The 12,443-nt window shown below is 60.3% G+C and overlaps 2 protein-coding genes across 6 annotated transcripts in view; one reads left to right on the top strand and one right to left on the bottom strand.

The window, feature by feature from the left end:
* Positions 1–7,346, top strand: part of CD99L2 (CD99 molecule like 2) — an 89,912-nt gene extending 82,566 nt beyond the window's left edge. The window contains exons 8-9 of the mRNA XM_042975275.1: positions 3,654–3,719; positions 4,744–7,346. Coding sequence (XP_042831209.1) covers positions 3,654–3,719; positions 4,744–4,808 — 131 coding nt within the window. The 3' untranslated portion in view covers positions 4,809–7,346. The remainder of the gene's footprint in view (positions 1–3,653; positions 3,720–4,743) is intronic.
* Positions 7,347–8,450: 1,104 nt separating this feature from the next.
* The window catches only part of MTMR1 (myotubularin related protein 1), a 63,872-nt gene continuing 59,879 nt past the window's right edge, over positions 8,451–12,443 (bottom strand). For all 5 annotated transcript variants that reach the window (XM_042975266.1, XM_042975265.1, XM_042975263.1 and 2 more), the window contains one exon: positions 8,451–9,878. In XM_042975266.1, coding sequence (XP_042831200.1) covers positions 9,717–9,878 — 162 coding nt within the window. In that variant the 3' untranslated portion in view covers positions 8,451–9,716. The remainder of the gene's footprint in view (positions 9,879–12,443) is intronic.

Here is a 12,443-nt window from a genome sequence, read left to right as displayed (position 1 = left end):
TCTGGCAATCATATTTGCTTCCCTTGCTCTTGTACAATATTCTTAACCAGGGCTACCACATACAGTTACACAGGCTGTGCACAGCAGTACTCCTGGGGCACCGTTCATGTCTCAGTGCACAACCTGCACAACTGTTCGTGGTCGCCCTGCTTGAGATCCTGTTGACCCGCCATGGACCCACCAGCTTGGCTGTAGAGTACTGTCCACAGGGAAGTGTCAAGAAGGAGTGTTGAACTGGAAGCTGGATTGTCCTTAGAGCTATCCCTTGTCCTAGTTCAAAAGCAAAGAAACCAGGTGGCTTAAAATGACACAATCTATTCATTCCCTCATGGTTCTGGAAGCCGGGAGTCTGAGATCAAGGCATCAGCAGGTTATGTGCTCTGTGGAGGCTGTAGGGGAGGATCTTTCCTTGCCTCCTCCAGCTTCTGGTAGCTCCAGGTGTCCCTCAGCTTATGGCTGCATCCCTCTGATCTTTGCCTCGGCCTTCACATGGCCTTTTCCAGTGTCTTTGTGTCTTCTCTTATAGGGACATTTGTCATCCAGTGCAGGATTCACCCTAAATCCAGGCTGATCTCATCCTGAGATCCTGAACTTAATCACACTTGCAAAGACCATTTTCCAAATAAAGTCCCATGCATAGGTTCCACACGGCTGAGGACTCGGCCATGGCACTGGGGGACCACTGTTTGCTGTGGTATGGCATTGCCCCACCACCAAGATGCGTACAGTCCGTTGTTATCAAAGCTGGGCAAGATGGCTCATATGCCAGGAGATGGCGTGAAGACATTAGGAAGCAGGTTGGATAAAAGAGAAACTGTTTACATTTTTTAATGTTTATTTTTGAGAGCGAATGAGCAGGGGAAGGGGCAGAGAGAGGGGGAGACCGAGGATCTGAAGCAGGCTGTGAGCCGTCAGCACAGAACCTCATGTGGGGCTCGAACTCACGAACCGTGAGATCATGACCTGAGCCAAAGTCGGACGCTCAGCCGACTGAGTCACCCAGACACCCCAATGGGGAACCTATCTAAAAGCTGGGCCCATAGTTACAGTATGAACGGCTTCCCAGGCGTTGTGTGCTCCCCACCTGCCTGGCGCTCCCCGGTGCCAGATGGGGGTCCTCGCCCCGCTGGGTCTGAGAGCATCCTCGCTTTATCGGCGAGGAGACGGAACAGCATCGGAGGACCGTTGACGGGAAGCACTGTGTCCCACACGGGTGCCGGGAGGTAGGGACAGGAAGGGGGAAAGCAGCAAATAGGCCTCGTGACTGTGCGTCCGCATGTCTGTCTTGGGGCTGCGGGGGGAGGGGCACCAAGGGCAAGTGCCAGTCCAATTTGGGGACACCTGAAAGCTGTGTGGCAACACTGTGGGAGGACCTGGGTTTGCCCTCTTTGTGAGGGCAGCCTCACTCCATCCCTCAGGCCTCCTCCTTGGCCCCCATGTTCCCCTCACATCAGTGGGCCCCCCGCCGCCCGCCCCCCCGTGGCTGGTGCCCCCTGTGCACGTCTGCTCTGGGGCCGCCCCTATCCATCGCCACTGCCGTGGCCTCTGCTTGCCCAGGGCCAGGTCTGCCTGTCCTCCATGTGGATGGTCCCGTCAGCCTCCTGCCTGCCCCGATCTCCCCCACGGTCTTCTCCGAGTGGCCAGAGCGGGCAGCTCTGCCTGGACCTCCCATGTTCCCCGCTGACCTCCAGGTCACGGTCCAGCCCCTGAGCTCGGCCACCGAAAGCCTTTCCTGGTTTAGCTCCAGCCACGCCGGCAACCTCTGCCCCCCACAGCCAAACTCCTGTCCCTGAGTGCTCCACGCTCCGCTGTCCCCCCTCCTCACCTGGCTGCTCTGATCCTTGGGCCTGGGCACCCTCCCAGGAAGCTTGCTTGCCCTGGCAGCCTGTGCCGAGTGCGGCCACGGCGCCCCCCGCCGGCCAGGCGTGGAGCCGCTGGGGCGGAATTGGGCTTGGTTCCTGTGGCAGTGACTGCCCTGCCCCACCCCCATCACTCTCGGGACTGTGTGTGCTTTGTCCACTGATGTGTCCCTGGCACCGAGGCTGGGCTGGAACTGGGAGCAGCCCATGGATGTTTGTGGAGTAACTAAGCTCCCTGAGAAGCTGGGGGCCAGGACTTGCCATTCCCACCCCTTCCGCCAAGCCTCTTCTCATGGTGGCCACGGCCACAGCTGCACGCAGGTCGGGAAAGGCAGAGCAGAAACCATCCTGCACCCCGTCACCGGGAAGCCCCAGGAAGATGGCGTGTGGCTACTAGGAGAGCCTGTCCCCGTTGTGGTGCTCGGGGACCTCCAGCCTCAGCTGCCACCCGAGGGGCCCAAACTTGGGGGACTTTCTGCTTTCTGTCTCTGCCCTCAGTGACAAAGTTACAGTGACAGGGTCAGTGCGTTTCACAGGAGGCCCCTGTGGTCTGTTGCTGGGGGCGAGGTACTCCAGAGTCCTAAGCTTTGTGTCTTGCCTTCAGATGCAGCAGAAGGTCAAGGTAATGACATGCTTTGACTTCATTTTCCTCATCGTCCACCCTCCCCACCCTGCTGTTCTTGCTGTCCACCCTGACCCCTTCCCTGGCACTCACCGACTTGGCTGTGACCATAACCATCTTTAGCTTGCCCTGGTGTGTGTTGGGAGGGTGCCGGCCAGGTCCCCAGACCAAGTGGGTCTGGCTGCAGGGACGCATGGGCTGGTGGGTAGGGGCCCCGTCGGGAACCCAGATGCCCACTGGTGGTCATCACTGAGGAACACACCGACAGGGCTTCCCATGGGCAGAAGACAGCTTCCCTGGGTCCCTCACCTGCCTTGTCCCAGATGGTGGCCCAGCCACACCCACCACCGAGCAGTGCCCACATTCCTCCCAGGCCTGTGTGCTGTCTACCTTAAGCTCGGCAAGCACCGGGGCGGGCAGGCGGGGAGCCTGGGTGTAGCCTGGGGCAGCAGCTGGACGGAGACTGGCACCTGCTCAGTCGTGTGGTGGCTGAGAATCGTGGCCCAATTTTCCCACGGGCCCTGGGCTCTGCTACGGGCTTCCGGTCCCCGGCTTCTCCTGGGCCACAACAGGGACTCCTGACTCTCCCTAAGTAGCAGCAGGCCAGGGTTCGCTCTGAGTCCCGAGTTCGGGCTCTTGCACCCACACGGTGCCTCTCAGGGACCCGAGTGATGGCATGTGGCGGATGCTTGGAGAGTCCCCAAGCCCCTCATGGAAGTCACTGGAGAGAAAGGCCATAGGACTGACCAGAGCAGCGGTGGGTGGGCCCGGCTTCCTCTGCACTAGGGTGGGGACAGCACGTACCGCTTTGGGCTGGAGGAGCCTGTTGGCCCCGAGCTGCGGGTGTTGCTGGGAAGGCCGGAGGCGGCAGCCCCGTTCAGCCATCTGCCCCTCCACCCTGCATCTGTCAGTCACTCATGTGGCGCTTGGCTCCTTCCCCACCCTCCTGGCCCCTGGGCTGGCATGTGGACCTGTGGGTAGCGCTGACCCTGCCATCTGGTGCCTTCTGTCCCGTCCCTGGTCCCACACGGGGTAGCGCCTGCCCTACGGGGATGGCTGTCAGAGGCCGCTGCCCTGTGTCATCTCTGAGGACAGTGACAAGAGCCCCCGGGCTTGGTTGGGGGCCCTTTGGTTATATGTCAGTCACCAACTCTGCCCTTTGCCCTTTGCAGAGGGTCTAAATGCAGACTACGTGAAGGGAGAGAACCTGGAAGCCGTTGTGAGCGAGGAACCCCAAGGTGAGAACTTAGGGCTCATGGTCTCTTGCTGAAGGGCCGCTAGTTGGTGGGCCAGGCACTAAGCACAACTTTGCTAGGAAAGCGCAGAGGCGTCCGTTTCTAGAATTTCCAGCCAGAGCTGGGGGCTACGGGGTCCCAGGGGTTGCTGCGCTCTGCCCTTGATGAGGCAGTCTCCAGCCTCACGCCACCAGGGGCACAGGGACCACAGCCAGGGCTGTCTGCTGGCATGTCAGGGACTTCCGCGCACTGTTGGGACCGTGCTCCCTGCCGGCGACAACCGATGCCTCCCACACAAATGCCAACGGAGCTGCGGGGCATCCTTCAAATTAGGCCTGTAACTTTTCATCTTGAAAACTGCCACAGGCCCGAGGGAACTCGGCTAAAACAGAGCCTCTTACCCCAGCCCTCGGCCCTCCCTGCCTGCCCCTCCTGCACCGAAGCACTTTCTGGGTGCAGGAGCCCCCGGCGATTGGAGGCTTCGTGAGGAGCAGCCAGCCTCTCAAGGCAGATACGTGTTGCAGATACAATGTGCCGGTGAAGATGAGGAGCAGGCGGGGAGCCCGGGGGCGTGTTGTCACTGGAGCTGGAGGCGGCAGTGGGGACAGGCCCGGTGCCGGGTGACGGGGAAAAGTGGCGCACAAAAGTGACCCGAACTGCAAGCAAGAGTCGGACACTCAACCGACGGAGCCCCCGCGGTGCCCCCCTCGCTGTAGTAATTCTTAAAACGGCGAGCCCTTCACGCGCCTCTACCACTGGCCAGCAAGCCCAGTCAGGAGCATTCCCATTTTCCAGATGAGGAAACAGAGGCCGAGCTGTCTACAGGGTTTGCCTAGCTTCCTCCTCCTCTCTGGGGACGGAGGGCGTGCCAGAGGGGAGGCTGGCTAGGAGCGGCTGAGCTGCCCCAGCCTCTGGACACAACAGGCCAGGAAGCAGGTTTCCGCCCCGGCAGGGGCTTGATTGTGCACCTGTACCTTCCGTGCGGGGTGGAAACGACGCCCTCCTGACCACTGCCTTCTCTCCCTAGTGAAATACCTGACGCTGCAAACGCAGTCTGCGGAGCTGCCGCCCTCCGACGCGCCCCGGATCTGAGGGCCCCGCTCCGCGGCGGGCGCACACGGTGCCACCGCTTGCGACCGGCTCCTTGTTTCCTTTGGACCCCCCGCTGCCGTACTGCTTCGCTGTCGTCATTGGCTTCTCGTCTTAAGTTTTCCAGAAGAGCTGTGGGTGTGTGTGAGTTTGGCTTCCGTGCCGGCCCCGCCACAGGGGCCCTGAAGCCGCTCGGTGTGGAATCCTGGCGGAGAGCCAGCACCTGCCTCGGAGTCGCCGGGCCGCCACCCCCCAGGGCCAGCCTGTGCCCGGGCCTGAAGGAGCTGGGGGCTGGGGAGACTGAGATGACAGAGGGCGGGAGGACCTTTTTGCTCAGGGGATGAGACTCTGAACCCAGGGTCGTGTGATCCCCCACACGCTGCGTTGACTCAGCGTGGCCCTGGCAGTGGCCTCCAAGTGCTATGCGTAGGGATCCAGCAAGAACCTGGTTTGCTTGGAGCAAACCAGCGAGCATCAGGTAACCACACACACACACACACACACACACACACACCACCCAGTGGGGGTCAGGGGGTCCGGGAGCAGTGCGGGGCGGGGGGCAACTTTCAGCCCTTCTTTCCGGTCCCAACGTTTACACTGCTGGGCTCCCAGACAGCTGCTCCAAGTGGTGGCCTTTCATTTCTTGAAGGGCAAACATGCATGTTTGGATAGTCCTACCCTGAGAGTTTAGGAACCTTCTGGACAAGTAGGAAGCTGTGACTCTCAGGTCTAATTCTTGGTGCGGTCTCCCGGCTGATGTGATTAGTTTTTAGGAATCGTTGATGCATTGAAATGAGTGCTCCCCTTCCACTCTGTATTCTTGTTTTAGCCGCAAAAGCTACAGACATCAAGGACGAGCAGCGAAGCCGGAAGCATGCATGTTGTTTGCTTGAAATTGTATTTGATGTGGCAGGGGGATGGGGAAAGGGACGTCTCCTTGGTTTACTGAAACCTGCCTGAGTCCGTGTGTCCACTTATCCTGCCTGGCCTGTTCTGAAGAGCCTTTGGGGTGTTATGCTCACTGCAGTAAATACCAGAACCCAGGGCCTGGCCTGTCACCCGGCCCGGAGCTGTCTGGTCTGGGCTAGCTCCCTGAAACGTTCCATATGGCCCCCATGTGGTCCTGTCTCCGGGAGCTCTGCTGAGGCCGAGCTAAAGTGTGGAGCCACCATCTACTGATAATCAGTGTGTTGTGTCCAAAAGCACTTCCAGAAGCATAGGTCGGCAGGAAGGCGGGGTCCTATGGATACGACTGCACGCGCCCCCTTTCGCCGCAGACAGCCCCAAGCATCGTACGGGCTGTGTGTTAGCGCCCTGGCGTCGGCTGAGCTGGGATGACAAAACGGTCAAATCGGGGCGGGCCCTGCAGGTTGTAGAACACACACCTCGTGTGCCGGGGTTAGCAGCTGTCGTAAAAACACATGTGGGATGGGCCTCTGCTGCAGCGCGCATCCGCAGGCTGCCCTGCAGACCCATGTCCGCGTGTGTCCGTGGCCCTGAAAGGCCCCTTCCCCCAGCGCGACCGTGTGCGTGCGAGGCGGGTGTGTGGCACTGAGGAGACCCCTCTGCGTAGAGCCTCGGGGTCGTCGACTTGGCCGGGCTCGTCCCTGCCACGGGCAGCGAGGGCCGACGGCCCCATCCCTGGCTGGTGCTGGGCAGCTGTAGAGGGTCTCTGGATCCCTGGCCTGCCGCCAGCCAGTGTCCTAGGTGGTAGGACTTGGGCAGGGATCAGGGCGGTGCTGGGCGGCTCCCCCGGTCCGGATGGCTGCCCCGCGAGGTCCCCGAGGCATTTCAAAGGAAGAAAAACGAGGCAGTGGTCGTGCGTGGTAAATTCTCTCCCTGCCGCGGGGAAGTCCGAGAAGTCAGTCATGGTGGCCCGGAAGGAGGCTGCGTGTGTTGTGCCCCTGCCCCCCGTTGCCAGCTGTGACTCTATAGGGAGGCTTCTGTGGCGGCGGAGACCCTGCACTCCCACCGCTCTAATGTACAGTCAGTGCTGCGTGCGAGTCCCTTCGCTCACAGCAGCGACTTCAGTTAAGAGACCTGTTTTGCGCTCCCTTGCGAGAACGGCCGTAGCCCAGCGCCCGGCCCTCCTGGTGACGGGCTGGGCCTGGAAAGTCACTCGGTCACCTGACTGCAGAGCTCCCGCCCCTCGGGGTGCTGGGCACCGATGCCCGCAGAAGCGTCGCCTCTTGGAACCGTGTCTATTTGAACGTTGCGTTGACGGCCCCGGGCCTGCCCCAGATGATGTGGAAGCCTGTGGGAACTAGAAGGGCCAGTGGAGAACACGTGACTCGTTTCAGCTTAACCAGGCAGTGGGAGTGCAGTGTGGATGACCGAGTGCTGAGCGCGGGAGGAAGGGCGCATGGCCGCTGGCTGGCGGGGTGCCGTGGGGCCCGCCAAGCTGGGAGTGCCTGTGCGCTTTGTCCGAGGAAGAAATGGAGACTGGCTCAGAATCCTCTGTACTTTTTGTGTGCTTGTGTTTAAACGTGAATTGTCAACTGTCTTGTGTTTGCATTAAACAAAATGGAACCTAACAGCTCATCATGTCGTGAAGGCACTTCCTTTGTCCAGTGAGGCTTCTTTCTTGAGGCAGTTCGTGATGAGGAGGCAACCTTATTCCCCTCCTCTGCAGCCTGAGGCATTTCTCCAGAAGGTTCGAGTCCTCCCATGTACCCCGTTGGTGAATGGCTTGGTGTCTGGGCTCCCGGGTAGCCCCTCCGGTACCAGGAGCTGAGGCCCGGAGCTGCACGGGGACTTGCCATGTGCGAGGTCCGCTGTCGGGGGCGGCAGTGTCCGGGGCGGCTGGAGACTGGCAGAGGCCGTCCCCACGCTCGACGTCCTCATAGCCGGCCGCGGGCCGGGGCGGAGGCATGTGCCGTTGCCTCGCTCATTCCAGCCGTACTGCAGGATGGCCTTTTGGGAGCGATGGTGCCCTTGTCCTAACTCCGTGGCTTGGCTCACAAACAGCACAGCCGGACGCTAGAGCTGAGCGCGATGTGGAGGGCGCCGGGTCCTCGCCTGTGTGTGTCACACCAGCCACATAGTAAACGGCGGCGAGTCCTCGCACGCACACCCGCCACGTGAGGCTTCGCTGAAGGAGGTCTCCGTGGCCGGTGGGGGGCCAGCAGAGCAGGCAGCCCTCCCAGCCTTGTGACTCAAGTGTCGCCGCTGGGGACCACAGCTGCGGCGACTGCTGCAGGGGGACATGGACCCTAGGCCCTTACAAGAAGGGAGACCCACGGGGGGGGGGGGGCAGCGAAAGGTCCCCAAAAGGCCCCTGTGCCTGCTGTAGACTTGGGGTACGGACCCGGGGCTTCTTGGGAGTCTCCCATTTCCGGCTGTAGGACTCAGGGCCTGGAAAGAGCACCCGGCCCCCTCGGAGTGGCACCTGACTCTGGGGTCCCCGGACCCCTGGGGTCAACATTTTCTCAGGCTTATGTGTGAGGAGCATTTCAGATGTTAAAATCGGAGTACTTACCCAGTTGGGCCAAAACACTCAAGCCGTGAGAGACTGTGTTTATGATTTAGTATAAATCCTGTAAAGGTACTTTATGTCTATTGACTGTGCTTGACACATAAAATAACAGGTATTGAAGGTTTTGTCGTTTTCCTCAAGGGAAAAATCGTAACTTAAAAAACCAGACCGTGGAGCAAACATATTATTTTAATTACAGATCGAAATACAGTGCATCAGATGAGGCAAATACGTACTGTACCAGTTTTTAAAAATCGGAACCATAAAGGTTTTACATTCTAGTACACTTAAATAAAAGAAAAAAAGAACTGCTTAGGTAACAGTATTCAAGTTGTTTTAGAGAGAGTTCTGTGCTAGCTACACTCCAGGAGAACGGTCTGTTCTGCTTCTCAATCGCACAGGTGGGTCTCGGGGTCGCCTCCGGGGGAGGGTGGCACCGCCCGCTCCAGCCCCCCACCCCACCCCGGGCCACCCCACCGCTGGCTAAGGGGAGCTCCAGGGAAGCCAAGGGTCGCCATGCAGCCGCACGAGCAAGCAGAGCTGGGGAACGCACCTGGTGGAGCAGGGGCAGCTGGGGACGATGGCCATGCGGTGGCGAGAACAAACAGAGCCGCAGGGTCTCTGTAAAACGAGAAACCTCTCTGACAGGCAGCTGCGGGACGGGGGCAGGCTCGCATGGGCACACACAGCCGGCAGCAGTAAAGGAAGGGCCGGTGCCGCGGCCCGGGAGGTGAGCACGGGTGTCTGGGGGGAGGACAGGACATTGTGCCATCTCCAGGGCCCCGTTCGAATCACGTGCCAGATGTGTACCACATCAAGTTGGTGTGAGCTTTGTGCGCAAGGGCTTGCCCAGCCCGTGGAAGCGGACGCCTCCTCGTCTAAACGTAAAAAAAAGGGCGTAGGAAAATAAAGACCGGTTTCTCTTTCTTAAAAATGCCTTCTATGTACACAGCAGTAACTGGTGCAGGAGGCCCCTTGCGTGAAGGGGACGGGAGACGTGGTGGCAGCGGTGGGCCCGCCCCCACCCAGTAGTTCAGTTTGAAACGTTTTTCAGGTTGGAGCAAAGAGCTGAAGGAAGCCACGTGGCTGGCACGCAGTCTGGAAGTGAATGGAGTGCGTTTGAAAATGAAGGATTTACCTTCCAAGGAACTGGAGAGAGACCTGAAGCCCCACACCCCATGCTTCCTCCCCGTCCCCATTAGGCGCCGCCACAAACAGCCGGCGGGAGGGGCACGGGTCACAGAACAAAAAGCACTTGACGGTGGGAGCGGTCCTACCCACACAAACGGTCAGTGGCTGAAAGTGCCTTCCAGAATGGGAGGACGTCGGGCCCAAGCCTAGAAGAGCAGAGCACAGGCTGCGGTCCCTCGCCTGGGCCACCGGGCAGGACGTCCTCGCCCACTGGAGTCGCCGGAAGTGCCGCCCTCCGCAGCCCGTCAGACGGAGGTGTGGACGGGGGTGACCGAGTGCGACGGTGACGAGCCCCGCTCGGACGAGGACGAGGCGCGCGTGGCCACCTCCCGCTGCAGGTCCTCCACCCGCTTCTGCAGCTCCGCCTTGACGGCCAGCAGCTCCTTGAGATTCTGGTGAATGGGCATCTGGGGAGGCAGAAACCACCGCAGTGAGTGGGCCTGTCCCTGGGCACCAGGACGCCTTGTGCGATCAGCCTGCCACACCATCTGCCAAGTGTCCCCCCCACCCTCCCCCCCACAGCCAGGGGCAGCAGCTGGCGCACTGCTCAGCCGGTTCAGGGAGGAGCAGTCAACTAAGGACACTGCAGAAAGGTGACCAGTGCCCAGCCCCCCTGCCCTCTGCGGTTTTGCATTTTTATAAATTGCCCTGCTGACTGAATAGTATTAAATCACCACCTTCTACAACCTGAAGTTGTGTTCGTTTTCATCGGTCGCAATAGGCGTAGGCAACGGCCCCTGGACAGGATGGTGCCGGAAGAGTGGAGCCTCTGGGGGCCCAGCGGCCTCCCTGCACAGGGAGGACAGGCTCTGTGCACAGCATCTCCAGCCCCACCGCAAGGCCTCCCCTGAGTATCTCTCTTTTAAGCCCATTCATGGGGTGCTGGGCCATAAAGCACTGAGAAGGGTTTTCCTGGGACATATGGGACACCAGGTCTGACTACTGGGGTCACAGCATCTACTCCCTCCCTCCCCTAGCAAGCCCAGAGACCCAAGACCTGACCTTTCCCTCCTGCGGCTCCCAGGCTGGGGGTGAGGCAGACCCGGGAGAGAAGGCACCACGTGGGGGGCTTCTCTCCTTGTCTCTGCCCACTCACCTCCCCTTGTCCCCGATCCAGTGTGCACACTGCAGCCACACGCCTGGGCCCTAAGCCTCACCCAGGCTATGTGATGCCAACCTAACGGCGTCCAGTGGCTTCCTTCTGCAGCCCTGACCTTGGCCTCAAAACCATGCAGTGTGGCCCCAGCCTGCCTCTCTTCATCTCTCCCCAGGTCCCGCCTCCTGTCCCCTCCTACATTCCAGAATCTTCCAGGTTTCGAAAGACACCATGAATGTGCTGTCCCTTCTGCCTGTGGCACTTTCCCCAAAGCCTCGGCCAGCTCCCTGGAGACTGTGAGCTCTCCCATCAGGGTTGCCAATGGCGATCAGCCTCACTGGAGGGAACTAGGAGGCAGACACAGATGAGACACACAGGAGGGAGGGGGAGAGGCAGAGGAGGAGGACAGCTGGGTGCCTGGGAACCAGCAAGAAACTAAGTCTTGAGCAGGCCACAGGAAGAAGGGAACGGACGACAATGTGCATCTGATGGTGACAGCCCCCAAAAGCAAGGGAAAGTTACCTTATTGGCGGCTGATCCCAGAGGCCACCGTGACGTGGGCAACAGCACCCCTCTTAGCCTTGGAGCCTCTTGCAGGATCACTTGGTTCCCAGGGAATCACACAAGGGAACGTTCTGCAAACTACTGTTACTACCGTGACCTCAGAGAGGGGCAGCCTGTGCAGGGGACTCCACGATTCCACACGCACCCAGGCCGAGACGATCGTCTGACATCTCCATGCTGCCTTTCCTCATATGTCCTTTACAATAAATCTGACGCATGCTCACTGAGAAAATGCCCAGCAGGGGACCTCACTCAGTGGGTGCTAGCGCGCGTCAGCCACGAGCCAAGAGGGCCCCAAAGGAAACAAGACAGCCGCCTGGCCCTCCTCCCCACCCAGCCATCTTCTGACGGATGCCCAGGGAGCTACTCTCAGGGCAGCCAATCTAGCCCCCTCCTCCTCAGAAAAGGGGCCAAATAGGCTAGTCCCCTGCCCTTCCTCCCCAGCCTGCTCCCCATCCCCACCCATCACACTGACAGCAGCCTTCTCACCGATCCCTTTGCCACAGCCCTTCCCGCCCCGTAAGTTCCATGTGCCTAGTACCACGACGAGCTTGTCCCACGAACCCTGTGGCAGCCTGGCCTGTCCACCTTTCTGGCCTCTGATGCCCCCCTGGGCCCTGCCTGCTCCCCAACATGCCTCCGTGCCAGCCGCATTCAGGACACCTTCCATTCTCCCTTCCATACTGCATGGTGCAAGAGGAGCACGGAGAGCCGCAGGCCAGCTTTGGAGGAACCCATTTCACACTCGTGCTCCTGCTCACATGAGGTCTCAGCAAAGCTCGGGACCCCACCCACAAGAGGCATCGAGCCGCTGCTAGGAGGGACTTTGGCCCTGGCCGGTGGGCGCCCTTCCCTTCTGTAACTACACGTGCCAGGTAGCGAGAACGTGACAAGCCACGGCTCCTCTGGCCCTTCCCTCTGCCCGGCAGGAGGTCATCAGCATCCCCCGGCGCCCAGAGGGTCTGGACTTAGAGCAGCGAGGGCTCCAGTTCCCGTCACTGTTGTGATGGCCACAATGAAGCTGACTGCTCACACATGTAAGGACCCGAGCGCGGTCGGGAAGGAAGGCGGCCTGCGGCTCGCAGGGTTTTAGAGACCACGTGGGAGCTAGTGCCGCCACAGCAAGAGCGGGGGCCCACGGGACACCCTTCATTCCAGCAGCAGTGCCTGTGCGGGCTTTCTGTGCTAAGGTTCAGGGTAGCCCCCTGACCACCTGTCCTTTGTGTCACCAAGAATACGATGTGGTAACCCTCCCTACGTGATTTCACAGAAGGGACTTCCCTCCACTCTACGCTATAGCCCCTCCTCCTTG

This window comes from Panthera tigris, chromosome X (genome assembly GCF_018350195.1).
Source record: "Panthera tigris isolate Pti1 chromosome X, P.tigris_Pti1_mat1.1, whole genome shotgun sequence".
Classification (NCBI taxonomy): domain Eukaryota; kingdom Metazoa; phylum Chordata; class Mammalia; order Carnivora; family Felidae; genus Panthera; species Panthera tigris.
This window is presented reverse-complemented; position numbering and strand designations above follow the sequence as displayed.